This window comes from Aquarana catesbeiana, linkage group LG13, assembly GCF_042186555.1.
Source record: "Aquarana catesbeiana isolate 2022-GZ linkage group LG13, ASM4218655v1, whole genome shotgun sequence".
In the NCBI taxonomy this organism is placed as follows: Eukaryota; Metazoa; Chordata; class Amphibia; order Anura; family Ranidae; genus Aquarana; species Aquarana catesbeiana.
In genome coordinates this window covers 28,933,713-28,960,446 of record NC_133336.1, presented here as the reverse complement: position 1 = coordinate 28,960,446, position 26,734 = coordinate 28,933,713, and the positions used below count along the sequence as shown (strand labels likewise).

The 26,734-nt window shown below is 44.2% G+C and overlaps 1 protein-coding gene across 2 annotated transcripts in view; it reads right to left on the bottom strand.

The window, feature by feature from the left end:
• Positions 1-3,952: 3,952 nt before the first annotated feature.
• CDC42BPB (CDC42 binding protein kinase beta) overlaps positions 3,953-26,734 on the bottom strand; it is a 207,285-nt gene continuing 184,503 nt past the window's right edge. Inside the window, exons 31-38 of one of the 2 annotated variants that reach the window (XM_073608630.1) lie at positions 24,362-24,958; positions 18,299-18,396; positions 18,128-18,212; positions 17,607-17,727; positions 14,014-14,131; positions 11,455-11,572; positions 9,990-10,045; positions 3,953-8,185 (exon numbers count right to left, since the gene is read on the bottom strand). In XM_073608630.1, the coding sequence (XP_073464731.1) occupies positions 8,054-8,185; positions 9,990-10,045; positions 11,455-11,572; positions 14,014-14,131; positions 17,607-17,727; positions 18,128-18,212; positions 18,299-18,396; positions 24,362-24,958 (1,325 nt within the window). In that variant the 3' untranslated portion in view covers positions 3,953-8,053. The remainder of the gene's footprint in view (positions 8,186-9,989; positions 10,046-11,454; positions 11,573-14,013; positions 14,132-17,606; positions 17,728-18,127; positions 18,213-18,298; positions 18,397-24,361; positions 24,959-26,734) is intronic. The other variant, XM_073608631.1, reaches the window with a different exon arrangement.

Below are 26,734 nucleotides of genomic sequence, written 5' to 3'. Positions count from 1 at the left end.
CCCAGTGATCCGCCGCTCCCCAGCCCAGCGATCCGCCGCTCCCCAGCCCAGCGATCCGCCGCTCCCCAGCCCAGCGATCCGCCGCTCCCCAGCCCAGCGATCCGCCGCTCCCCAGCCCAGCGATCCGCCGCTCCCCAGCCCAGCGATCCGCCGCTCCCCAGCCCAGCGATCCGCCGCTCCCCAGCCCAGCGATCCGCCGCTCCCCAGCCCAGCGATCCGCCGCTCCCCAGCCCAGCGATCCGCCGCTCCCCAGCCCAGCGATCCGCCGCTCCCCAGCACAGCGATCCGCCGCTCCCCAGCACAGCGATCCGCCGCTCCCCAGCACAGTGATCTGCCACCACAAAGGTGTGGGGAGGGAGCAGAACATCACAGCAATCAGGTGCCAGTGTTTGGTAGAGACAAATTAGAAATTTAAAACACATTCTGTAGGAAAAAATAATACGGCATTCAAAAGGACACTTGTGCCTCCACGTAAAATGTTTTAATATGTCAAGACAGACCATTATGAATTTCAGAACTGCCCAAATGCTGATTTATTAACAGGTCACATAGTTTAAAATAATAAAAAAAAAAAAGTTCTTACAATTTATAATTACAAAGACAACTTACATAAAAACAAGAAAAAAACAAAAAAAAAAAAATAAAACAGAATTTCAGACCCTCCCCCCCAAAACAGTAGTTTGGGGCCCTTCACAGGAGCCTTCTCACTCAGTCCAAAGCACAGGGGCTGACTATCACACAACAGGAGTCATCAGAGATCGCTTCTTGTTTAAAAACTAAAAATAAGTGCAAGTCCTATACAGTGTCTCAGAAATAAAAAAAAAAAAAAAAATACAAGTTACTTAATCAGGTTTACATCATTAGCCCAATAAAAACAGAAAATTAAATTAAATGACAATCCAACTGTCAGGAGATTGGCACAAAAGGCACGCTAGTGTGACAGTGACAACGTGTATATGACAGCTGTAAAAAAAAAAAAATAATAATAATAATTACAAGCTCTTAATGGTCAACTCCTCCCCAAAAGTGCGCTCTCAGTTTTTGGTGGCTGCTGGTAAGTTGAATCGCACGCTGGCTTCAGGTGTCTCCCAAAAAAGACTCCAGAGGTAAGGTGTCCCCCCTCAGTTCCGCTCAAACGCCACTCACAAAATCAAATGATGGTGTCACTCACCTGAAGTATTCTCTGTAATGTAGAAAGGAAAATAACCTAGGACAGTGATGGAGAACCTTGGCATACTAGAGGTTTTGAAACTACATTTCCCATGATGCTCAGCTACACTGCAGAGTGCATGAGCATCATGGGAAATGTAGTTCTAAAACATCTGGGGTGCCAAGGTTCGCCATCACCGACTTAGGAGGTCCAGCTGGTGGAGAGTGACACCTTCAATAAGGCCTTGGTGGAGGGCCGGGGACAAACACCTGCAGAGACATTTCACTTGGAGAGATGCAGTAAACCAAGGTAAGACCCAATGTACCAGTCCCTGTCCAAAACTGAACTTCAATTCCAGGTGGAGATGGCCTGCAATGGAAAAACAGGGTCCTGGTTGGTGGATTGTAAAATGTATTATACATGGAAGCATGGAGATTAAATATACAAGCAGAGCCAGCGAGCGTGGCACGGACCGAAGCAAAATATACACGTGTTGTGAATCCAATTTGGACATGATCAGACGGCTAATATTTTGTGTTCCTCGTACAAGCGTAGATTTGATTTACCGCCCCGGCGTGGGCAGTGTTACTTCTGGCTTTTACAAAAGAGGGTGGAGACGGCATTTAAAAAATAAACACGCAAAAAAAGCAGCGCATATCTATACATGTATTAAACCCATTGCCCTTAAGGGGAAAAAAAAAAAATGCCAAGGTGCACTTTTATTTCTTTGACTTATTCTGGCAGTGAGAAAAAAAAAAAATTAAAAAGCTGCTTTGGCTATCAATAGACGGGGACTTCCCCTTCAACATAGCAGCTGCAGTGACACCTACTGGTGAAATCTGTAACAGCCACGTGACCACATATATATACAAAGTAGGAAGTAGTGTTTTTAAAGGAGTTAAAGATCAACTGATTTCCATTTAAACGGGAAATTCTGTATAAAAGAACTAAACAAATCGCTATGTTTTCATATTCCGCCCCCTACGTGGGTATTTTACAATTGGTCAAATACAAAAAAAAAAAAAAGTGGCTGACTTGGCATGTAGTGCTAAAACAAAGACAATAGTGACCACCAATGGAACAAATAAAAAATACAGCCATTTTTTTAATACCTTAAAATGTGGCAAACCACAGCAACCAAATCGATGACCAACCTTCACTGCCCTGGCTGTGTCAAGTTGCTGAATTCTGATTGGTTGCTAGCCAACTGTGTGTTATTAAGCAAAGGCCGGGTAGTGTAGGGGAGGACAGATGAACTTTATGAGTATTTGACATAAAAAGTTGTCAGTGAATGCAGCATAGATACCTGTAAAAAAAATGGAGTGTAATGGTTAAAAAAAAAATGGTACAGGCAGAGTATGGTCCCCACAGTGCTCATAAAATTTATAATTATTAAAAATCAAGATGAACAGGGAGGATTCAGGGACTAGCAGTGCCTGTAATGCACTAAGCAAGGAGTGTGGGGCAGGTATTAAAATCTGACTAATATTCTTAGTATACCTGGCCATAAACCTAGATCAGAAATCCCTGACCAACAGCTTGTGAACCACAGACAACATTTTTAAAGAAGCGGGGTCTCTATCTTATATCAAAGTGCTAATTATATTAATCTGCATACTAACTGGAGTTCTAGGAAGACAGTATTATATACCAGGGTCCTACTGGTTTTCTGTGGGGGGAGGGCACACAGAGGCGATAAATTCTATACATCTTTGCTCACTAGAAACTGAGTTTCCAGTGTTTTAACTAATCAAAGCTAAAACTGTTCAAGCAGTGGGGAACATGAGCCTTGCTGATTGCAGAGCGATGGGGTCTGACTCAGCAGGAGGCATGTTAGACCTCTGCAGAGAGACCACTGCTTTCAAAACAGAGCAAGGGTTCTTCTTTAAAGCATGCCAGCAGGGGGCAGGCTGTGGTTGCTTTAAGAAAACCAATCTTTTGTTCTGCTGCAACTGGAATGCATTTATTGGATTCAAACTGGAAAGTGCACTTTATCTCATTAACATGGGCTGTACACAATATATGTGACAGCACAGAGTCAGGCTTTAATGCCATGTGGTTACATATATGCGTACAGCTGTCGTTGCTGGCTCACTCGGCACGGCCCAGTCGTCATGTCAGCTACTCGTCGCCTAGCCCAGTGGTCATCAACCACTGTCCTCAGGGCCCACTAACAGGCCAGGTTTGCAAGATAACTGAAATACATCACAGGTGATATAATTTGCTGCTCAGTGACTGCAGTATTCTAGTCTGCATCTCCCCCAAGATAATACATAATATCTGGCCTGTTAGTGGGCCCTGAGGACAGGGTTGATGACCACTGGCCTAGCCCATAGGATGAGCTTCTGATCACTGAGACAGCCAATCACATAATTAGGAAGCTCACGTAATGCCTCCAGCATTATGAAATCTTAAAAGGACTGGTGTCCACCAGTGGGCAGGTGCTAAGAAAGGTTTTCTGGGTGCTGTATCTCTATATGGATCTGTGGTCCGAATCTTTATATCAATACAAGTGCAGTGCAGAAGAAAATAAAAAATACAAGTGCAGCGCTTTATGACATATAAAAACAGTAATACAAGTGAACAGGGTGTCAAAAATATATAATAAATCCAAAATATTTGTAAATCCAAATCGCATTATTGTGAATAAGTTCTTGACATAAAACGAGTTTCCACCACGTGTCAAAACTTCTGTTCAGTGCTTAAACTCTGATTCGCTTTAAGCACTGAACAGGTGTTTTGACACACAGTGGACACATTAGTTTTATGTCAACAAATTATTATTATTAATGAGACTTACATTTATTTTGGATCTATTATATATTTTTTGACCCCTTGTTTACTTGTATTACAGTTTTTGTCTATGTGCTGCAATTGTATTCACTTGATTTGTCTATAATAGTTGTACAGTCACCTTGTGTGCTAGCAACTATACGGTTTAGGGCACTCACTATATTATTCTCAAGTTTATTAACTGATGCTCCAGACGGAGCCGCCGCCCTGCACCTCCCCACGGGGCCGCGCCCTTCACCTCCCTACAGAGCCGGCGCCCTGCACCTCCCCACGGAGCCGCGCCCTGCACCTCCCCACGGAGCCGCGCCCTGCACCTCCCCACGGAGCCGCGCCCTGCACCTCCCCACGGAGCCGCGCCCTGCACCTCCCCACGAAGCCACCACCCTGCACCTCCCCACGGAGCCGCGCCCTGCACCTCCCCACGGAGCCGCGCCCTTCACCTCCCTACAGAGCCGGCGCCCTGCACCTCCCCACGGAGCCGGCACCCTGCACCTCCCCACGAAGCCACCACCCTGCACCTCCCCACGGAGCCGCGCCCTGCACCTCCCCACGGAGCCGCGCCCTGCACCTCCCCACGGAGCCGCGCCCTGCACCTCCCCCCACGGAGCCGACGCCCTGCACCTCCCCCCACGGAGCCGACGCCCTGCACCTCCCCACGGAGCCGACGCCCTGCACCTCCCCACGGAGCCGACGCCCTGCACCTCCCCACGGAGCCGACGCCCTGCACCTCCCCACGGAGCCGACGCCCTGCACCTCCCCACGGAGCCGACGCCCTGCACCTCCCCACGGAGCCGACGCCCTGCACCTCCCCACGGAGCCGACGCCCTGCACCTCCCCACGGAGCCGACGCCCTGCATCTCTATCTGGATCATTGTGGCTCACAAGCTGCTAAAGGTTAGAGACATCTGATCTAGAGTCGATTCCATGACACTGGTGAGTCATTTTTTAAAATTTTTACTTCTTAGACATTTTTAGTGTTCACACTCTGTCTAAATATATCTACTGCTCCTTTTTTTTTTGGCAGAGCTTAAATCTTTTAACACTGGGTCGCTAGCATGCGGTTGTGTGGAGGTTTTGGCTGAACATGAAATATGATTTTGCTTTGCACTGGGCAGTTGTAGGTACCCAAAGCAAATCCAGCACAGAATGGCAGCCCCCACCTCTGTTCATGACATCTGTATACGCCACATAAGAACAACGAGCTACATTAACGGCACGTAAATTTCCTTGCGTTTAAAGTAGGACTCCACTTTTCTGGTCATTTAAATACTGAAAGGTAGGGCAGCAAAATAACGGACTTTGTAAACAGTATAAAACCCATTTTGGATCCTTGCACACCTCAAGACCCTTGAAGTATCCACTATTCCCAAAAGGAAAGTATAAAATGTTATCTGCTACCATATGGAACCGCAGACACAAAGAATACTGTGCGGTTGATATACTAAAACTGGAGAGAGCAAAATCTGGTGCAGCTGTGCACGGTAACCAATCAGCTTCTATCTTCAGCTTGTTCAATTAAGCTTTGACAAAAAAAAAAAAAACACATGGGAGGTAAGGTTTCTATGCAGAGCTGCACCAATTTTTGGCACTCCCCAGTTTTAGTAAAGCAACCCCAATATCTATTTAACCAATGCATCAAACAATTGTCAAGGAACACCTTGGACACTTTAGTGGCCTATATAGGTCTAACATAACAAGGTAGGCTAAAAAAAACCCCAATACTACTTACTAGATTACCTCACTGCCCAGTCCACAGAAATTTGACAGAAATTGCGGATTTACCCTCTAAGCAAAAAATGTGCTAAACTTCATGATTGCATCATTAAAGTGAACATAATTCATATTTTTTTTTAAATACTGATACATGGTTACAAGCTTCCCATAATGCCAGACCATGCTTGTACTTCCTATATTTAAAGGCCAACGCCATAGAAAACTGATATTTTCCTTTTGAGTGGGCAGTGGTGACTTGAAGCATATGCTGGCTTTTTATATCTTTGGAGGACCCTGGGGCGTAACATACTACCTTACTACCTCTCGCAGAATTCTGTAAAAACTGCTTTAGTCATTAGCCAATGATGGTGTCACCCTGCTCCTACCTCCCCGGCATTATTAAACAAATAAAATATAATAAAGGTTGCAGAGTTTTTGGATAGGAGGGGCACACAAGGTACTTGGGTAAAGCCCATGTCATGGCTACAGGATAACTTTCCACTGCCCCTATGGCAGTGACCCTTCGCTGGCCAAACCAAGGAGGTGTCACATCATTGCCCCTCTGTCAAGCCAGACAGCAATGGAGCGGGTTAGAAACTCCCTCTCATAGCTACCTTTAGCCAACGAGCAATCTCCAGCCTTCTTGGAGTGAAAAAGCTTCAAGCCATAGGAATTGGTCCAAATAGAAATGTATATCCCACTTAATTCAGGAGTAACCACACAATAATACTAGGCCTTGATGAACGGGGATTTGAGCATAGATCCGAAAACGTGTTGGCTGACAACTCTTGAAAAGATCTTTTTGTCATAACAAATAAAAATTTATATCTGGATCAAATCCTAGGACTTGGGCGCTCTCATCCTTTTTTCACTCCATACAAGCAGAATTTTCTGGGGACCCCACCGGACAATAGAGAGCTGCCACATTCCATATTTTACTCATTTACAAAAGAAAAAAAAAAAAAAATTCTGGTGTACAGGTTAAAATTAAAATACCCGAACTTGAAAATTTGGAATAATTGTATAGTGAACCCCTTTGGTTTTTCTCTCTCATTACTGCCTGTCAGCTGCTCCCCTGTCAGATGCCCAATTTGTGGGCATTCCTATTGCTGCCAAACAGTTCTCTGCATGTGTTTCACTGGGAAACAGAGAAAAGCACTGACAGTCCCTCCCTGCACATGACTGTTGGATGTGTATGCCTAATGTGGCACTCAGACCAAGCTCACTCGTTTCCGCCCCCTCTGCTGTAGGCGCAAATGTGAATATTTTCCAGCCAGTCGCTCTGACCTCCTCCTCCCTGTGCATTGTGTTGTGATGGTGCTGTACTCCTTCCTGAGCAAGCGTTGAGATGGTGCTGTACTCAGGCAAGTGTCTGCTCCTGAAACAAGCTCTGTCAATTAGTTACTGGTTTCCTACAGAGCAGCATAGTTGCATGGTGGTGGTGGGGCGTGCTGTCAACCATTCTCTTGATCTATCAAAACACCTATAAAAATGGGACAAAGTACTACATGGACTTTGCACCCTGAGGGACAAATTAAGAAGGTGAAACTTCTTTATGCTTGGAGTCCAGCAATCCACAATCTCAATTCCAGAGCTGCCTCTAGCAACAGGATTTGCTAGTGTGACATGGGCCTTAATGTCACAACGTATCCTCAGAGGCAATAAAAATTCACTAGTGACCAGCTTATCAGTTCTGCATGCAGCTGGCCAGAGAAAGCATAACCAGCCTCGTAAAGCCCAGGTTGTGTTATAATCGATCTATATAACACTGTTTGTTGTATATCAGAGCTAGTCCAGCTATACATTCCTATATTTAAAAAAAAAAAAAAAAAAATTCCTAGCTAGGTATTGAGTTTAAAAACATTTCCTTTTTTCCTAATGAAACTTTCCATCACTGATACCACGTAATAATTCTGGTAGCAGCTTTATGTGTTTCCTGTTTTATTCTTTTGTCCCAGAAACTAGCAGCATCATACAAAATGGAAGCCTTTTGCCGCCTCTGGCTAGGACACAGGCGTTCCTGCTTAGCGCGGTGGAACAGTGGCATAGCCACAAGCTGCAAAAGGCCACAAAAGGGTGAAATTGTAAAAAAAAAAACAAAAAAAAAAACAAAAAAAACAAACAAAAAAAAAAAAACATAACATCCTATTATGATGTCTCTTGTAGTGTGACACAAAAGAGCGAAACAGCTAATTAGAAACAGTGAACTAATTTTGCATATAAAAGCTTGATCACATATATTAAACCCTTTTTTTTTTTTCTTTTTTCTTTTTTAACGTTAAAGATATCTACAATAATGGGTCTTTTTTTTTTTAGACTTTGTGCAACACGTCTTGGCACTATCGTGTGGAAACGGTGTACTAGCTCACGTCTCGGTGCGGAGGGAGAGATCGTGTGCTATGCGTCACAGGCCGACTGGTCCACGCCGTCTAGCGTCAGCTGGTTCCTATGCGGGGAGTTGGGGCTTGGAGGGCCGCTTGGGTTGGAGCTATTGGATGGAGTGGAATGCTTTGTGGAATCTGAATCCGGCTGTGGGGGGGTAGAAGACAGAAAAAAATAATTAAAGCTTATATAAACCTTAAACTAGCTTCCATTTGGAGTGTTAAAGCCAAACGGAACCTTCAGTTTAAATCAGCTAAATGCATTTCAGGTACATCAAAATAAAAGGTGTACAAAGTCTCGTTTTCTATCTAAAGCAGACACAACCAAAGTACAAAAGCCTGCCTTCTGCCAACATTCCCCAGGCACTTTGCTGTCTGTATGGAAGCAGTGGTCTGTCTGCAGTGGTCCGACACCCTGAGTCAGACCTAAATTTTTATTTTTATATTTTTTATTTAACTTCTTTATTGATTTTACATACATACACATAAAAACTACATTACAATACAAACAATCCAGATACAGGTACCAACAAATAAAACCACCCACAAAAAAAAAAAAAATGCCTGTCTTCTGCCAACATTCCCCAGGCATCTTGCTGTCTGTACGGAAGCAGTGGTCTGTCTGCAGTGGCCTGAAACACCCCCCCCCCAAGTCAGACCTAATTCTTAGCAATTAGATCATGCTTCCTGCTGACTGGGGTGTTCTGGGTCAGCCACTGGGTAGGTGTTGCACCAATGTTTTCACACAGAGCAAGGAATCCAACTCTGCAGCATGCTGGCAGAGAACAGGCTTTTCTACTCAAGCTTCAGCTAATTTTTTAAAGAAAACCTGTAAGACTTTGCACACCTTTTGTTGTGATGCATCTGTTTCAATTTAAATTGAAAGCTAAAAAGTGGACTTTTAAAAAACCACTGATGTTAAATCTTTTCCATAATTGAAAAAAAACAAAAGCCTACTGATCTTGCCCAGTTCTTTCTTTGGACTAAAGAATACCTATCCTATGAAGAAGAGGGGAGGTGTCCTGTAGTTCTTACTCCCTCTTACTCCCTGCCCTAGGACATCAACAGACTGATAACAGAAAACTAATGCAGCCATCCATGGCTGCTGTTAGAAATAATAAAACAGAAATATGTGTTTATCGTTATTTGCCTATATCCTATTGGTCGTGTTAGCTGCTGATCGTATTTTGCTTAATTTCTTTGGGTAGCGCAGAATTATTGATATACCTGCTGTTAGAAATCACAGGGTCCCATACAGTCTACCTGACAGGCACCCCCCCCCCCAGCCTCAGCGACACAGATGAATGAATAGGAAGCATGCTGAGGCTTCCTGCTTATTCACACACTAAAGCATAGTAAACAGTGTTTACTCTGCTTCAGTGATGAATGAGCACAGGAGTGATTGGTACTGACTGCTTACTGTGTTCATTTAGGGGAAAAAAAAAAAAAAAAAAAAGAGGCCAGTAAATGACATCCCCTCCGTGTGCCCACAGCAGCTGCCAGCGGGAGAGGGGGGAAGCCGGCAGCAGCTGCCAGCGGGAGAGGAGGGGGGAAACGGGTACACAGGGGGTCCCAGACAGCAGATGGAAGGGACGCATGCAATACAATCAATCCCTTTGCAGTGCAGCCGGCGGGAGGGAAAGCAGATAGAGCTGCAGTGCAAGACAGAAAATGAGCGGTGTCTGCAATAAGACGGTACAGCTGGTCCTGCTGCTCAGCAGGTGGCTGGGCCCCCCTTTTGAACTGATGGGCTGCAGCCACCACTGCTGAAATATAAATATATATATATATTTATTTAGACCAGAAGAAAAGCACTATGCTATGCTCTCATCTTTTCTCCAAATCTGTGTACTGTTTTTTTTTTAAAAAGAGGAAGGAGTGTAAAGGAAACAGTCATGAAGGTGAGCACTATATCCTTATAACAGTACATAAAATATGTAGGTTTTCGTTACCTCTCTATCCAGATCTTGATCAACGTCTGATATACTCCGCGATGAATCTCCACCACCTAAAGATGAAATAAGATTTTGCAGCACATTAGTTACTGCAGGTTTTCTTGGCCTAGGCATGCAGCTGCTGAGATGAAATATTTTGCCGCCTATTTACAAAGATGATGGAAAGTTCCTTTTTTTTCTCTGTAAAAATGTGATAATGTTGACCACGTCACAGGTTTTGAAAACCTTTTGCATGGTTATTAAAAGAGAATAGTTTTGTGCAAGTTTAATAAAAAAAAAAAAAAAAAAAGGGAGAAGCCGGTCTTTCATAGTGTCCACCCTCCTTAAAGCGGTAGTAAATTCAATACAAAAAACCCCACAGCAAGTCTAATTCCACAATATAATGCATTTACAACCACTTCCCACTCAGCCTATAGCAAAATGATGACTGGTCAGGACTTTCCTTGTTCCCGGTGGATGTCATATGAAGTCCTCCTGGAACGCAGCCGCAATCTGTCCCCGAAGCGTCCACAGGACACCGCCGATGACAGATCACTATACCGGCCCGCTGCCGGTACCATGTGACCACTCTCAATGTTATCCATTGTGTACAATTGGGTTGCTGGCTGGGATTGATCGCAGTGATCACATGGTACAGACAGGGCTAATCACAATAGTAAACACTGTACACTGAATAAATCAGCTCAGTAAAAATGGCTGCTTATAGCAATGAAATTCATTGGTATAAGCGATCAGTGTGTAAAAAAAAAAAAAAAAAAAAAAGTATGTTAAAAAAAATAAATAAAACAAAATGTAATAAAAATAAAAATTTAAAAAAAGTATTATTTTTGACATATAGTCATTGTCCCTGATCACCACCACACCTGTTATATGTCAATGCTGTACTGCACTGGTGACAGTATGTAAAAAAAAAAAGTTTTTTTTTTTTTTTTTTTAATTTCTTAAATTTTCCAAAAAAATTGCAAAAAAAAAAAAAACACTTTAAAAAAGCTCGCCATGTCTCTTACTAAATACCTCAGACTGTCCACTTTCCAAAAAGGGGACATTTGGGGGATATTTGTACTGTCCTGTACTGTTTTTGGTTGTAACATGACAAAATGTGGAAAATTTCAAGGTACTTTATACTTTTATAAATAATTGCCTGCAAAACAGCTGCAAACTAACCCTCTCTAAGCCCTTTACAAATAGACTACTATATTGGATACAGGATATTGAAGCCCCTCACACGTTCTTCTCTCCAGCTCATCCATTTAATAAAAGCCTTAACATTGAACCCAAACTTCTCTACAACATTTTTTTTTATCTTTCTGCCTTCATTCTTACTGACTGCAAAGTGCATCAAGCTGTATGCTGCCTGGTATCTGTATTTCCTCGGGAGCTGGAGGCATACAGCTTGCCCAGTCCTAAACGAATGTAAGAAGGGAGATCTGATAATACAGTATATGTGAATGTCATAAGTTACCTGAAGATGGCCATGAGATATAGGATCTGCTCCTCAGCTGCTGTTGTCGGGCCAAGTTGGTGGAAGGTGGGCGTGTCCTCTCGCGCGTATTTTCCTCCTGGGATGACGGAACGACACTCTGTGTATGGAACAGATATAGACATCTTATAGTGCTGCCAAAGAGAATGGATATGTACCCAGGAACATCAGAACAATGTATAATTTAATGCACTTATAAAAAGGAAATGAAAAGCTAATCAGTATGCCAAATACTGTAGCTGCTGACTTTTAATATTAGGACACTTACCTGTCCTGGAATCCATGTTTTTATCGGCTCTCAGATGCTGCCGCCTGTAAGGGGAACTGGCAGTGAAGCCTCGTGGCTTCACAGCTGGTTACTACTGCGTGCTGCGCTTTCTGAATGGCCTGGCGGCGGGAGGAGGGGGCCGGACTTCCAAGGGATCTCGCTGTGGCCAGATGGGTAGTGGGGATGGGTAACTGTCAAAAACAGGCACCCCCCCCCCCCCCCCCACACACACAAAAAAAAACAATTTTGGCATCGGAGGAGGCAGATAAGAGGAGCTTCCACTCTTGGGTGGAACTCCACTTTAAGTTTTAACGTGCTGGGCAACCTTATTTTACCAAAAATTTGGGTATTTTTTTGCATTTGTTTGCCCCAAAATTCACTTTAGTGTGTTTTTTACAGAAATTTTTTTTTAAAGTTGCCTAGACCTTTGTGGTAATATCAAGTGACATAAAAACTACCACTATTTTATTCTCTAGGATGTCTGCTTTAAGAAAATATATGTTTGGGGTTTTTATGTAATCTTCAGGCCTAAAAATGATTTTTTTTTTTAACCCCTGCCGACCGGCCTCTGTCAGTTCACTGCGGCAGGTCGGCACGATCCCGTGAGCCGTTGTGGCTATACGTTGGCTCGTGGGATCGGGATAGCAGGTGCACGCCCGCTGCACAGCGGGGGTGCTGATGCTCGTGGCCGACGGTCGCGATGACCAGCTGGCCACGAGCGATCGCAGGCACGAGAGGCAGAGCAGTGTGTGTGTGAACACACAAATCCCTGTTATGTGAGAAGAGGCGTGACAGATCGTGAGTTCCTATTAGCTAGGAACCGCGATCTGTCACTTCCTCTAGGTCAGTCCCCTCCCCCTTCAATTAGAAACACAAACAGGGAACTCAGTTAACCCCTTGATCGCCCCGTTAACTCCTTCCCTGACAGTGACATTTTTACAGTAATCAGTGCATTTTTATAGCACTGATCGCTGTATAAATGACAATGGTCCCAAAAATGTGTCCGCCATAATGTTGCAGTCCCGATAAAAATCACAGATCGCCGCCATTACTACCCTGTTTCCCTGAAAATAAGGCCTAGCGTGATTGTCGGTGATGGTTGCAAAATAAGCCCTACCCTGAAAATAAGACCTACAAGGACTTTAACTAGGGCTTATTTGGGGGGTAGGGCTTATATTGCAGCCATCACCCACAATCACGCTAGGTCTTATTTTCGGGGAAACAGGGTAGTATAAAAAAAAAATCAAAATGCTATAAATCTATCCCCTATTTTGTAGACGCTATAACTTTTGCGCAAACCAATCAATATACGCTTATAGCGACTTTTTTTTACCAAAAATATGAAGAAGAATATATATCAGCCTAAACTGAGAAAAAATTTGCTTTAAAAAAAAAAAAAAAAAGGGGATGTTTATTATAGCAAAAAAGTACAAAATATTGTGTTTTTTTTTTTTTCAAAATTGTCGCTATTCTTTTGTTTATAGCGCAAAAAATACCACCAAAAGAAGCTCTATTTATGGAGAAAAAAGGACGTCAATTTTGTTTGGGTGCAAGGTCGCACGACCGCGCAATTGTCAGTTAAATCGATGCACTGCCGAATTGCAAAAAATGGCCCGGTCAATTCAGCAGCCAAATCTTCCGGGTCTGAAGTGGTTAAACATGTGTGCAAAAAAATGCACAAAATGGCCCTGGCAGTGAAAAGGTTAAAACATACATAATGAACAGTCAAAAAAAAAAAAAAGCCAACAAAAAGACATAAAAGTGATTAAAGCTGGAAAAACCAGTTAAAGCTACGCCTTGCCTGGTTAATAGAAGGCACACAGGCAATAGATCATTCTTCAGATACATAAGCGTGTTGTGAAAATGTTATGCAGCTTTCAGTAGTTTGTAAAACATAAGCATCGCAGCCAAGCTTGGGGATTAGCAGATGTTATAGCGGTTACAAAAAAGGGGCGAAAATCGCACACCGCTGCGGTCCCACTCGGAGTGGTCACTCCTACCCTCGGTAAGGAGGTGGATGAGGGACAGGAAGAGGAAGAAGTCGGGGAGTTGCGCTCGTTCTGGAGGAAGATGGTGGCAGAGACAGAGCTCATGTGATAGACGTGCTCAAAGTTTGCAGGAGGTGAGATCAGAAGAGAGTGACGAGAGGATGACAGGGGAGGAAATTCTCTCTGTTATGTTTGCAGGAAACAAGAAAACGAGCCATCATCAAGACACTGAGTAGAATGGAATTGCAGCATCCGACGTACAGACAGAACAAAACTACACTTTACCAGAGGCAGGTCCATGAGAACTTGCATCCCGTCTCCTGGTCCCATGTGGGCTACGTGGTTGAAATTGATTGGGTTTGAGATCATCTTTGACCTTAATTCCGGATCTCTGAGCATTTCTCTGCAATAGAGAAGGACATTTGGTGACAGTCCCTAAACAAGACGGTGCTACCATAAAACACAATGCTAAAGTATCTCAGGATAACATGGCTCTTGATGTTATGCTCCTTGCAACTAGTAGCTAGCATTATTTTCCTTTATTGTGCCCCAAAAGCCTGACTTTTAGCTATTTTGAAGTTCTCTTTGCTGTGTACAAAAGAAAAGAGCATAATAAACTCTTTTGGCGCACTTAAAACACTTGTGACCTTAAAAATGTAAATTATGGAACTTGTGGAACAAAAATCAAGTCCATCAGAAAAAAACAGTTCATGTCCATAAACAGATTACACCACTAGTCCTTGAAGTGATTGTAAAGTTTTTTTTTTTTTTTTTAAATATGTTATACTTACCTCCTCTGTGCAAGGGTTTTGCACAGAGTGGCCCGGATACTCCTCTTCTGAGGTCCCCCTGCTGCGCTCCTGGCTCCTCCTCTTCTTTTCGAGTGCCCCCATGGAGAGCCACTTTCCACGGGGGGCACTCCTGAGTCCTGCTGCTGCGTCCATTGACACAGACAGCAGGACTTGGCCCCGCCCCCACGTGTCACTGGATTTGATTGACAGCAGCAGGAGCTAATGGCTCCTGCTGCTATCAATCTATCCAATGAGGACCTGAGACAGAGGCTGGAGCTGCTGTGCTCGTCCCTGTCGCTGGAACTATCGGGCTTAGGTAAGAAAAAAAAAGGAGAAGGGGGGGGGGGGGGGTTTGGTGCTGCAACACAAAAGGATTTTCACCTTAATGCATAGAATGCAAAACCCTGAGGGTTTACAACCCCTTTAATGCAGGCATTGGAATCATCAAGAGTCATAAAACACCTTTTGCTGCCTTTGGTGCTCCTCACAAGGTTGTAAGTCATTTGTAGATTATCCCAAACAAACAAGAAGAGCACACACTAAGGCTTAATGTACACGGGACGTTTATACAACCTCTCCTGAATGACTTAACTTGACAGATAGTAAGCCAAGTTTTAAAAAAAAATCAGTTTTGCCGCGTTTACATGCTGCGTTTACGTTTAGAAGCGTTTGAAAAAAAAAAATAATATATTTTTTTTTCTTTTTAAAATAGCCAAAAATGAAAAACACCTGTAAACGAAATGCTGCTAAACATGAGTTACCGTGTTTAGCCACGTTTAGAAGAAGCATTTGGCGCTTGAAATGCCTCTAAACTCAGCGTCTGAACTCATTTTTTGGTTTCCAAAAAAGGCCTCTAAACTCAACTGCTTAAAAACGACATTAAACGAACCTGTGTACATGTACACATAAGATAACATTGGATGAGTTCAGGGGCAGCTGAAAAAAGCATCCAACTGCCTCTAAATGTCCGCTTACCAGCAGCCGTGTACATGAGGCTTAAGTGCAGTAGAGGAGTTAAAGCGGGATTCCGGCCGTAAAAAAAAAAAAAAAAAAAAAAAAAGTCAGCAGCTACAAACACTGTAGCTGCTGACTTTAAATAAGTACTTACCTGTCCTGGGTGCCCACAATGTCGGCCGCCCCGTCCCTCGGCTCCCGGCACCACCAGCCTTGCGGCTTTACTGCCAGTTTCCTACTGCGCGCGATTGACGCAGCGCTCTGTGAATGGCCCCAAGGTGTTCTGGGAACACACACAGTTCCCAGAGGACAACGGGGCCGCTCACCGAGGAACAGAAGACGCCGCGGAAAAGGAAGAGGCAGATTAGGAAGACTGCCTAGCAACAAGGGTCTTGGTAAGTTTAAACTTTTTTTTTTTTTTCAAATGCTTTTTTTAAAAATTTTTTATTTTTTTTTCAGGGTGGCCCTCCACTTTAAACAGTGCAACTTGTCATGCAACTTGATAGTTCAAAGTCGTATGAAAAGTTGCACCCCATTTGAGGCAATAGGAGCATTAAAAATCGCTGCAACTAGAGTCACAGCGACTTTGAAAAAGGTTCCTGCACTATTTCTCTGTGATTTCAGTGAAACCACTTTAAGAAGCTTTAAAAGTGTAAATTGGGGTTCAGGTTTATGTAAACTAAAATAGAAACCACCCCTGCCTCTCAAAAAAAAATAAAAATAAATAAAGTTATAAATATACTATATTATACATAAAAAATCTCAGCCCAACTCCCAAGGGTCTTCTGACTGGTCCACTGACCTCACTGCTCCTTTGGTGCACTGATTGGCACACGTAATGACATGTGAGCTCTGCCCAGTGCACTAGTACTTTGAGCCCAGGCTGTGAGATGATCGGTCCATGACAGCCCAGGTTTAGAGCAGCCTTTTTCAACAACGGTACCCAGGCACCCTGGGGTGCCTCGACGTTTCTTCAGGGGTGCCTTGGCAAAATGCCTAAAAACTGTATACAAGCCAGCAGGTGGATCAAGCCTGCCTTTTAGTCACACAAAGCCACTGGTTTTCATTGTGCACCATTACAACCAATGACTCAGTTAAAGTTCCACCCACTTTTACAACTCTTCAGCATCCCTCACTAAACTGTGCACTGTAAACGAATTGGATATTTTTTTATTTTTTTTTCTCAGCACCTACTGTATATCTGCTGTATTCATTTTTCACTTCCTCCTCCCTGGCCGCGGCCCATCGCATCATTTCCTGTTTGCAATGCCTTTTGGGAAGGGGCGGCAACTTCCTGTGACACTGCCGTTGCTATGGAAACCTGACCTGAAACCTATTACACTGCTTGTGCTGCACTGAGCATGTGCGAGATCTGCAAGGATGAGATCCAGGAAGAAATACAGTCTGGCTTCAGATGCCCACACTTAAGATGGCCACGGCCTGCTGGAAGTTTATAAAATAACAAACTACTGCTATAAACTAACAAAACAGACCTTAATTTACAGACTAACTTTACTAGAATACATTAAGCTTGTGTATTATAGGGGTATTTTTATTTAAAAAAGTATAATTTCGGCCTCTATGGCATCCTTGTTTGACCCTCCTCTGCTCCTTTCCCTCAGCATTGGGGTGACTTTAGCTGACTGATAGAGAGATTTTGAGGGAGAGGAGAAACACTGGAATACTAGCCAGTACCAGTGTGCAAAAGTGTATTTGCTTTGGAAGAATAAATCACCTGTAACGTTGGGTGTCCTATGTGTGGATGTTGCTGCGTTACGTAAAGCTATTAGAATAGGTTTTTTTTACATTTTAGAATGGGAAGCCTCGAGACTGTGCATCATTTTAAAGGGCGCCTTAACAAAAAAAAGGTTGAGAAACACTGGATTAGAGCACAAAGGCTGAACAAAGCTGGGTGTCATGAACCTGGAAGACTGGGGCATCTAGTGGTGGAGAAGAGGTACTGCAAGGGACAGCTCAGGATCAAGGGCTAATATTGTATCAAAAGTTAGCTGCTTTTTTATTATTCATATTATGGGGTTATTATGTTTTGTTCATTTTTTTTGGTCCTGGGCTCAACAATAAAAATGTGCAGATTAGCAGATTAAAATATCCCAAAAAATTCAACGTTTTTACCTGCGTTGCAGTATCCTCTCCTCTTCGGGCACTTTGAAGACGAATCTCCTCTTACTCCTGGTCCTAACCATCTGCTTCTTGCTGTTGTCGGAGGTCTCTGGCACACTAAGAAGGGCCCCTTCTGAAAGAGGAAGTTTAATAAATGGGCAGGAATGATATATTCTTTTACAAGCAATACCAATCTGGAGGGTTAGAGGCTTCATCTAGGGGGAGGTAGAGGCTTTACCTGGGTGGGGGGGTGGGGGTAGAGGCATTTACCTAGAGGGGAGGTGGGTAGAGGCATTCACCAAGGGGGGGGGGGGAGGCTTCATCTAAGGGGGGAGTAGAGGCTTCACCTGGGGGAGGTGTAGAAGCTTCATCTGGGGGGGGGGGGTAGAGGCTTCATCTGACTAACTTTTGTGGATGGTGCATTAGCATTTATTTGAGCCACAATTTCAATTATTGTTGAAGTCATTCAAAGTCAACAATATCCTTTATGTCGGAATACTGCCCACCCAAATAAACAGTGGAACACAACAAACCTGAATATACACTCTTCAAATACAGGAGGCGGGCTGGCTCGGAATTCAGCAGATTCAAAGAACCTTCCAAGTTTAATGGCTTGATCTGTCAAACACATAAAAAAATCAGAAGAGAAAATACAGACGGGATGCTGGGAAGACTTAGGCCAAAGTATCAAACACTGAACTCACCCTCCTCAGTCCGATGGTCTGTACCCAATCCATGGTGTGGACATCAAACACATCGATTCCATATTCACTGTACACGGTGACATAAGAGGAGCTGCAGCCTGTAGCAAACAGACATCAGGTTGTCATTGCCTTATTATTATACATAGGATTAAACAGGTAGAACTGGAATACTACAAATAGTCTAAGGTGGTCATTGTTGCGCCCTATTAGAGCCGAGCTCGGGTGTCCTGCGAACTCATCCCTACATGAACTTCTACTTCACACTCTTTTCAAGTTCACCCGGCTGCCAGCCTGTCCATTCCTCACCTCCCCACAGCAAATGTAAACAAAGGGACATCAGGTTGTCATTGACTTATTACCAGTGACGTCAGTGCCCTCATATGGACACATTCGCATATTTAGTCAATGTCATTGGCTAAATACAGACCAATGACATTGACAAAATATGGCCATGTGTCCATATGAGGGTACTGACGTCACCAGCATCCTGCTCCTTTGTTTACTTGTGCTGCGGGCCAGGGAATGATCACGGGTGGAATGAAAAAAAAAAAAAAAAATCGCTAGATTTCCCCATCAACACAGTTAGCGGGGGGAATCCCTCCCACTGCGCTATTGTGTTCTGCCAGCAGGGAAAAGGAGATGGGGGGTGAGGGGGGCGCAGGAAACCTTCTCTGCTGGCAGAACACAATAATTACTAGCTGCTGGCAGTAATCAAATGTATTAAATCCAACATGACTATTTGAACCCAAGACGATTGATGGATTGATTTGGGTACAATCGGCCTGCCCATACATGCATCAAATCTCAGCAGGTTCAGCAAGGACTGATTTTGACCCTATATGGCTGAGTTTATTATATATATATATATATATATATATATATATATATATATATATAAGACAAACCTATTTTTATTTTATTTTAATCCCTGTCAGTTTTTTTTTGCCATCTGTGTTCCACTGCAGAGCTTTCCCTTCACTTCCTGTCCCATAGCCAAACAGGAAGTGAGAGGAAATCCCTCCAAAGTGAGGAAATCCATGGTTGTCACTAGTGTTGCCAGAATTAGTGTTCCCATTGGAATATTTCCTCTCAAATACTATCATGGGGACAGCCCAAAATTTGGGAGTTTCTTTAACTTTTAATGATAATGGAGAGGGTGAATCTCCCTAACGGGGGCACAGACAGCAAAAAAAAAAAAAAAAGACAAACGTTCTCATCCCTCTACACTCTATCCAAAAAAAAAAAAACAAAGGTTTTGCCTTTAGTTATATTTTAAAAAGAGCACAAAGAGGAATTTTAGATAAAGATGAGTTCAGGGGATGGCCAAGCTGATCTCTACTCTCTAAGGATCCCTCAAGAGGGCACATCTTCCTTTACAAGCCATGTTCAGATTGGACACAATTCTTGTAAAGATCTGATTGTGTATAGACACCTTAAAGAGAACGGAGTTTACTTATTGTAAATAATAATAAGGCTCCATTCACACTTGTACGACTTGTCATGCAATTTTGGACATCAAAGTTGCATGACGAAGTCGTTCCCCCATGTTTTCCAATGATAACCATTCATATATGTGCGACTTAAAGTTGCAGCGACTCCAAAGTAGTTCATGCACTACTTTGGTCCAACTTTCATGCAACTTGAGGGCCATAGACTTCAATGTTTACCCTCAAACGTTACATGAAAGTCATACCTGAATGTTACGTAGCACCCTCTACTGTGCTAGAAGTGTAAATATTATTATTGTTTTGTTTAGTGTAGGTAAATGTGTGCAGGCTTGGCTGGTAGCCAACTAGGTTTGTGTTTTTCCTGGGTCTGGCAGAGATCCAGGGAGAGCTGGATGACTCACAGGCAGCATTACTGAGACCCCCCCCCCCCCCCACTTCTAGAATGTACTGGAACCTTCTAGAAAGATGGGAGGGAAAGTAAGGTGGAGCTGCCTGGAGTATTCTGAAGGCCCTGACCAATCCCAAACTTGGGTTGACAGGGGGCAGGCTCCCTTAAAAACTGAGGGTCAGCCCAGCTGGGGAGGAGAGTTCGGGTGGAAGCTGGAGATGGAGTGTTAGGCTGTTGTGGCCTTTGGGGGAGCTCCCCAGTCCGGTTGGGGGGGCGGTGACCTTGGGCCTCAGTGCAGACAGGACCTCTCTCAAGATCCACAGAGGTGTCCTGGCCAAAAGGCACTGGGAGCAAGGAGAGGACAGTGGGAGAACACTGCCAGGCAAGTCTCCAGGAGAAACAGGTCGCAGCCAGGAGGGCTGATGAGTGACACACAGTCAGGAGGACTGGGCGGCACGCCTGAGAGGACTGGCATGGAGCAGTCTGGGATGGGTGCAGAGCCAGTCAGGACGACTGTGGTGGCACAGGCAGTGGAAAGGGGCAGCTGCAGCCAAGAGGGCTGGCAGTACCTTAAGAGGTGGCACTGGGAGCAGTAGCCACAGATAAGACAGCTAGCACCAAAGACTTCCATTTTTTTGCTGCACCAAAGGGGCATGCGGTCCCTGCCTGCAAAGGGCATTCAACCAGACCCAGCTGAGATTGTGCTGGGTCTGAAACCTGTGCGAGCTGGTCCTGGGAGTGATAGTCTGCAAGCGTGTGTGTGCTGGAGGTAGAAGAGGAGAGAATGTATATACTGGAGTGTATATAGTTCAAGTCCCTACAGAATTCTTTGATCAAATGGTCCCATATCATCCCTTTCCTATCCAAGTTCAATTCCCCATTGAAAAAAAAAAAACCCCAAAGCTGCAAGGAATGTTTCTGGACTTGGAGCGATTGAAAAATCGGTGTGCCTGGCTGTGCAGGGTGAGAGACGACCACATTCATCAGCGGCCCTCACGGGGGTAGTGCTATCGTTATTCAATGCAACAGTTGTCAATTATCACTGGCCAAAGCTAAGGTCGTATCCAAGTCCCACCGCTCCATAGGTGCGCTTCAAAGTTGGCGCTACTTTGGAGTCCTACAAGTATGAATGGAGCCTTAAACTGAGAGATCATCATGGTCCTCAAAGACTGAGATCAGCTGCAGCATTATCATAATGGTGGCTGTTTCCAAAAGCTCGCCATAGATCGAAATTCAGCAGGTTCAGCAGGAACTGGGACCGATTTCAATCCGTGAGTGGCTGTCCTCAAATTACCTTCTGTCGAACGGGCATGTTGGAAAAGTCACACAGCCAGGGTCTGCGAAACCGGAAGGAAGACCAGGTCAAGATGGCAGCACCTGCAGCATCGACAGCTCAGTCCCGGAAGGGCTTTGTTTTAAGGCAAGTGTAAAAATGTGCTAGTATGCAAAGCATACTAGCACATTATTGCTTTACTTTTCAAGGAACAAAAAAGAAAAAAACCCCAGCAGTTTACTACCGCTTTAACCACTTAAGGACCAGGTCCCATTTTTTACACTTGGTGTTTACAAGTTATAAGTCAGGTTTTTTTGCTAGAAAATTACTTAAAACTCCCTAACACTATATTATTTTTTTTTTCAGACACTCTAGAGAATAAAATGGCGGTCGTTTCAATACTTTATGTCACATCGTATTTGGGCAGTGGTCTTACAAACACATTTTTGAATAAAAAAAAAAAAAAATCAGTAGTTAGTCCAATTGTTTTTTATATTGTGAAAGATAATGTTATGCCGAGTAAAGCGATACCCAACATGTCACGCTTCAAAATTGTGCCCGCTCGTGGAATAGCGACAAACGCTGACACTTAAAAATTTCCATAGGCGAAGTTTAAAGGTTACCAGTTTTGAGTTACAGAGGTCTTTTGCTAGAATTATTGCTCTCGCTCTAACGGTTGCGGCAATACCTCACGTGTGTGGTTTGAACACTGTTTACATATGCGTTCGCTTCTGCGCGTGAGCACTGCGGGACGGGGCGCTTTAAATCTTTGTGTTTTTTTTCCTGATTTATTTTACTTTTAATTTTTACACTGTCCCTTTAAAAAAGAAAAAAAATTGGATCCCTTGTAATAGAAAAAAAAAAAAGGCATGACAGGACCTTTTTAATGTGAGATCTGGGGTCAGAAAGATACATTTACACATAAATGCAATAAAAAAAAAAGTCTTTTTTTTCCAATCATTTTTTTCCCCCCTTTAAGACCACTGGGTGGAAGTGATGTTTGACGTCGCTTCCGTCATCTAATGGTACAGAGTTGAGCGGGGGCCATCTTTCCCTCAATCGACTTCCAGCCTGTAAGGGGAAAGGACCGGATCGTCTCCGCCGCTTACCCGAGCTGTCTGTATCGGCAGAAACGATCCGGTCCTTTCCCCTTACAGGCTGGAAGTCGAATGAGGGAAAGATGGCCGCCACTCAAATCTATACCATTAGATGACGGAAGCGACGTCAAACGTCACTTCCGCCCAATGGTCTTAAAGGGGGGGAAAAAATTATTGGAAAAAAAAAAAAACGACTTTTAAAAAGACTTTTTTTATTGCACGCGACGCGGCGGGAGGGGGGTGGGCTCCTCTCCCACCGCCGATAAAAGTGATCTAGCAGGGAATTCGACGCAGACACCACTTTTATCCGAAAGCGGACCGCCTGCAGTTTTTAAAAATACCAGGGTTATGGCAGCTATCTGCTGCCATAACAACGGTATTCAACGTCAAAGTACCGACATAACGACGGCGGGCGGTCCGGGAGTGGTTAAGAGAGAAGTATCATTTTTTTTTGGCTGTACTTCTCCTATGGATCTCACATGAGTGCAGTTCGTTCTGCACTCCTGTGACCCAAACTCCATATGGTTGGGATCCGCCCAGAAGCCAGGACGGCAGCTGGCTCAGCCTCTCAGCGAGCCACTGAGAGGCCGAGCCAGCTGCTCCTACCCCCTCCACAGCCCAGCATTCGAGGGAGCGCAGGAGGGGCAGAGCAGAGAGCTGGTAATTGACAGTCACTGGTTCTCTGTAGGCTAAAGACAGATAACTGAGCAATCAGTGGTGTCTGATCCCTCAGTTCTCAGCCTGGAGCCAGCGGAGGATAGATGCGCAGGCAAGTATAATTTTTTTTTTTTCCCCCAGGACACCCAAACTTCTCTTTTAACAATCTTATGTGTGAGAGAGTTGATGCTGCTGACAATTGATCTTAGAGGGGCACTAAGGACTCTTTCACAGTGAGTTTTTCAAGTGCTTTTGCGTTAAAAAAAAGCACCTGAAAAGCTCAAGAAAAATGCTTCCCTTTAATATCAATGAATGTGTTAACACTGGGCGGTGAGCTTTTGTTGTGGTGAAAAAAATCCTGCTTGCAGCATCTTTGGAGCTTGTTTGGGGAGATAAAAAAAAAAACGCACCAAAAAAGCTCCTCCCTATTAAAATAAATGGGAACCGCATCAAAAGCACCTCAAATGCCTCCACTAAGCGCTTTAGGTGCAGTTTTTGAGTTACGTCCTTTAAAAACCACACCAAAAAACGCTCCATAAGGGCTAGTTGACACCAAAGAAACACAGTGTGGATGCGTTCTGAGTAATTTCTGCACATGTATTTTTGACAAGTTTTCAATGCGTTTCAGTGCATTTTTCCCCCTTTTTTTCTCTTCACCTTAAACAAGGACATGCATTTTCCAGTGCATTTTTGGTGCCGTTAGGTGCGGCCCTTTGCATTTTTGATGCATTTTACCATGTTCCAGTACAGTTTAGTGCAGAAAAAATGCAGCACGTTCTACTTTTTTTTCAGGAACTGGAACGCATGGTATGAACTAGGTCATTGAAAACCATGTAACCTACTATCCATGCGTTTTTGATGCAAAAAAAAAACTGCATGTGGTGTGAACTGACCCTTATTGCGTTTTACTGGCAGTTTTGAAGCGAACCTGTATGAAAGTGCCCTTAGGGAGGAAGACCGAGTATGTTCCTTGCTGGACTTTTGCCTTAAAAAGGATAAGTTCACCTTTTGTAACATGTTACACCCATATTCTGCAGATTAGCATGTACAGAGACCTCAAGATCAGCGCCCCCTAGGAGAATACAGGCACATCTGTACCTATGGCTGAACAGACACTAAAGAGTAGCAGAAAGAAAGTTGCTCAAGTGCAGAAGCCGAGGCCGATCTACTGCAGAGTTAAGACGCTGATTATGTACGTACTGCAACCAACAGGAGTGGCTGGCCACATCAGTTCCTGCAAGCGCGACCTTCGACCTTGTGAGTCCACGTACACGCCCGTCTGACTGAAGCAAAGCAGGTACTCGTCCTTCCCGAGCTCCACAGCGCACAGAGCATCCATAGGTTGCTGGGAAAGGAACGCCAAGGAGGGGTCGTTGGGGTTGACCAGGTTGATCGGCTGTCCGTCTCCATGGATGTTTAGCAGGCAGAACCCAGACTGGTAGCCGACGCAAAGCTTGTCCTTAAAAAGGGCCATCCACTGAACGTTACCCGGGGCCAGGATCTCATTGAACTTTTTATGGAATGGTTTAGTTCTCTGGATTTCATAGCAAAGGATTTGACGCTTGACAGCGACAAATAAACAAGACGAGGGCGACTTCTTTAGTGTCCCAGTAATGATGAGCTGGCAGCCTTTGGACTCCGGTAATTTCATGTCGAAGCTGCCCTCTGAGCCATCCAGAGAAGTCCAGGGGAACAAGTGGACGTGCCGATTCCGACCGCATACCAGGACAACGATCTTTTCTTTGGGGGCCAGTTCTATCTGGTATACTTTCTTACAGTCCGCCGCTCGAACAATCACTAGAAAGAAAGAAAACACAGCGTTATACCAATATAAAAAATAAAAAAATTTTAAAGGAATAAATAAATGTGTGTTCTGTTGTTTTTTTTAAGTGCTAGCATTGCTGATTGACCCATCTGAAAATGTTTCCTGGTCATTTTGTTGATCAAATAGCTTCCTTAAAGAGGAAAGAAATAAAAGTCAGCAGCTACAAAACCTGTACCTGCTGACTTAAAAAAACAAAAAAAAAAAAAACAGCCACTCACCTGTCCCACGTTCCAGCGGTGTGCTCACCCCTGCCAGTTTCACCCCCGTCTTTTTTTCTTCGCCGCCGGTATCTCTACTATCAGCCCCCGGCTGTGACAGCTTGTGGCTTTCACAGCCGGGTGCCCACTGTGCATGTGTGAGCAGCACCACGCATCGTGAATGGATGGGCAGTCTTCTGGGAACTGTCATGTGTCCCAGAAGACACTTGGGTGGCAGGAAGGAGAATTTCCGCTTCCGATCGCTTAGGCAGTCGGAGCGGATACCTGTCAAAGTCAGGTACCTGCTTCTCCCCCAGCTCCTCAAAAGTGCCAATTCTTCAAGAGGAGCGGGGGACGACTCTTTAAAGTGGGAACCTCCCCTTTTGGGTGGAGCTCTGCTTTAAAGTGGTTGTCAAGTCAACTAACCACAGACTCCAAATTGCAAGTATAAATTCTATAGTATCCTAAATGCAGGTTTTTTTTCCCCCTTATCTCCAAGGCTTTAGCATTATTACTTGGCAAATTGTAGGTCATGTGATCGCACAACCTCCTGAGTGATTCACAAACCTGATGGTGGGCGTGCCAAGAGAGCGGGGCGTGACATCATTGCAGGAAATGACGTTGCCGCCGAGCGTCTGCGTCTCTATAGCAATGAAAAGCAGTCAGACCCGACGGCAAGGTCATTTCCCCCTGCCGATTGCGAAGAAGGGAGTAGCGGCTGGAGGGGGTGTGGCTTTCCACAGACACAGAAGATACAGGTACGCTGTTGTTCTAGCACAGCATTGCCTGTATTAGTAGCAGCATGACACAGGAGGTAAACTGACCACGCTAGCATGGATCGTCAGCCATGCTAGTGTGGTCAGCTTACTCTCAGGAGGAGGTGCACAGGCTGGATCAACCAGGTATTGCACAACACAGTCAGGGCTCATTAAAATACAGTAAAACCTTGGCTTAAAAGTAACTTGGTTTGAGAGCGTTTTGCACGACAAGCAAAATTTTTAAATAAATTTTGACTTGATATACAAGTGATGTCTTGATATACAAGTAGCGTCATGTCACAACTGAGTATAAAAGAGAAGAGAGGAGCCTCTAAGTGTAGCAATATGGTTACATTTAATGAAGGTTAAACATTTAGCAACTCACATGGTTGATGATTAAAACAGACACATCTAAGTATGCAGGCATCCGGGGTAAAACTGTCCACATAGACTGTCCTCCACACCGCCATCAATGTCGTCCCTTCCACACTGCGCTCCACGAGCGATTCAAGCCTCGCTTTCAGATCGCTCTACTGCAGGGTAGTTTTCCCGATCACGAGTGCAGACTGACAGCGGTGAGAGCCGGCGGTGTGGAGGACGGTCTATGTGGACAGCTTTACCCCGGATGCCTACATACTTAGATGTGCCTCTTTTAATCATCAACCATGTGAGTTGCTAAATGTTGTACCTTCACTAAATATAACCATATTGCTACACTTAGAGCTGCCTCTCTTCTCTTTTATACTCTGTAGCTCCTGCTAGATATAGCAATCACATCTTTTTATATGGACTA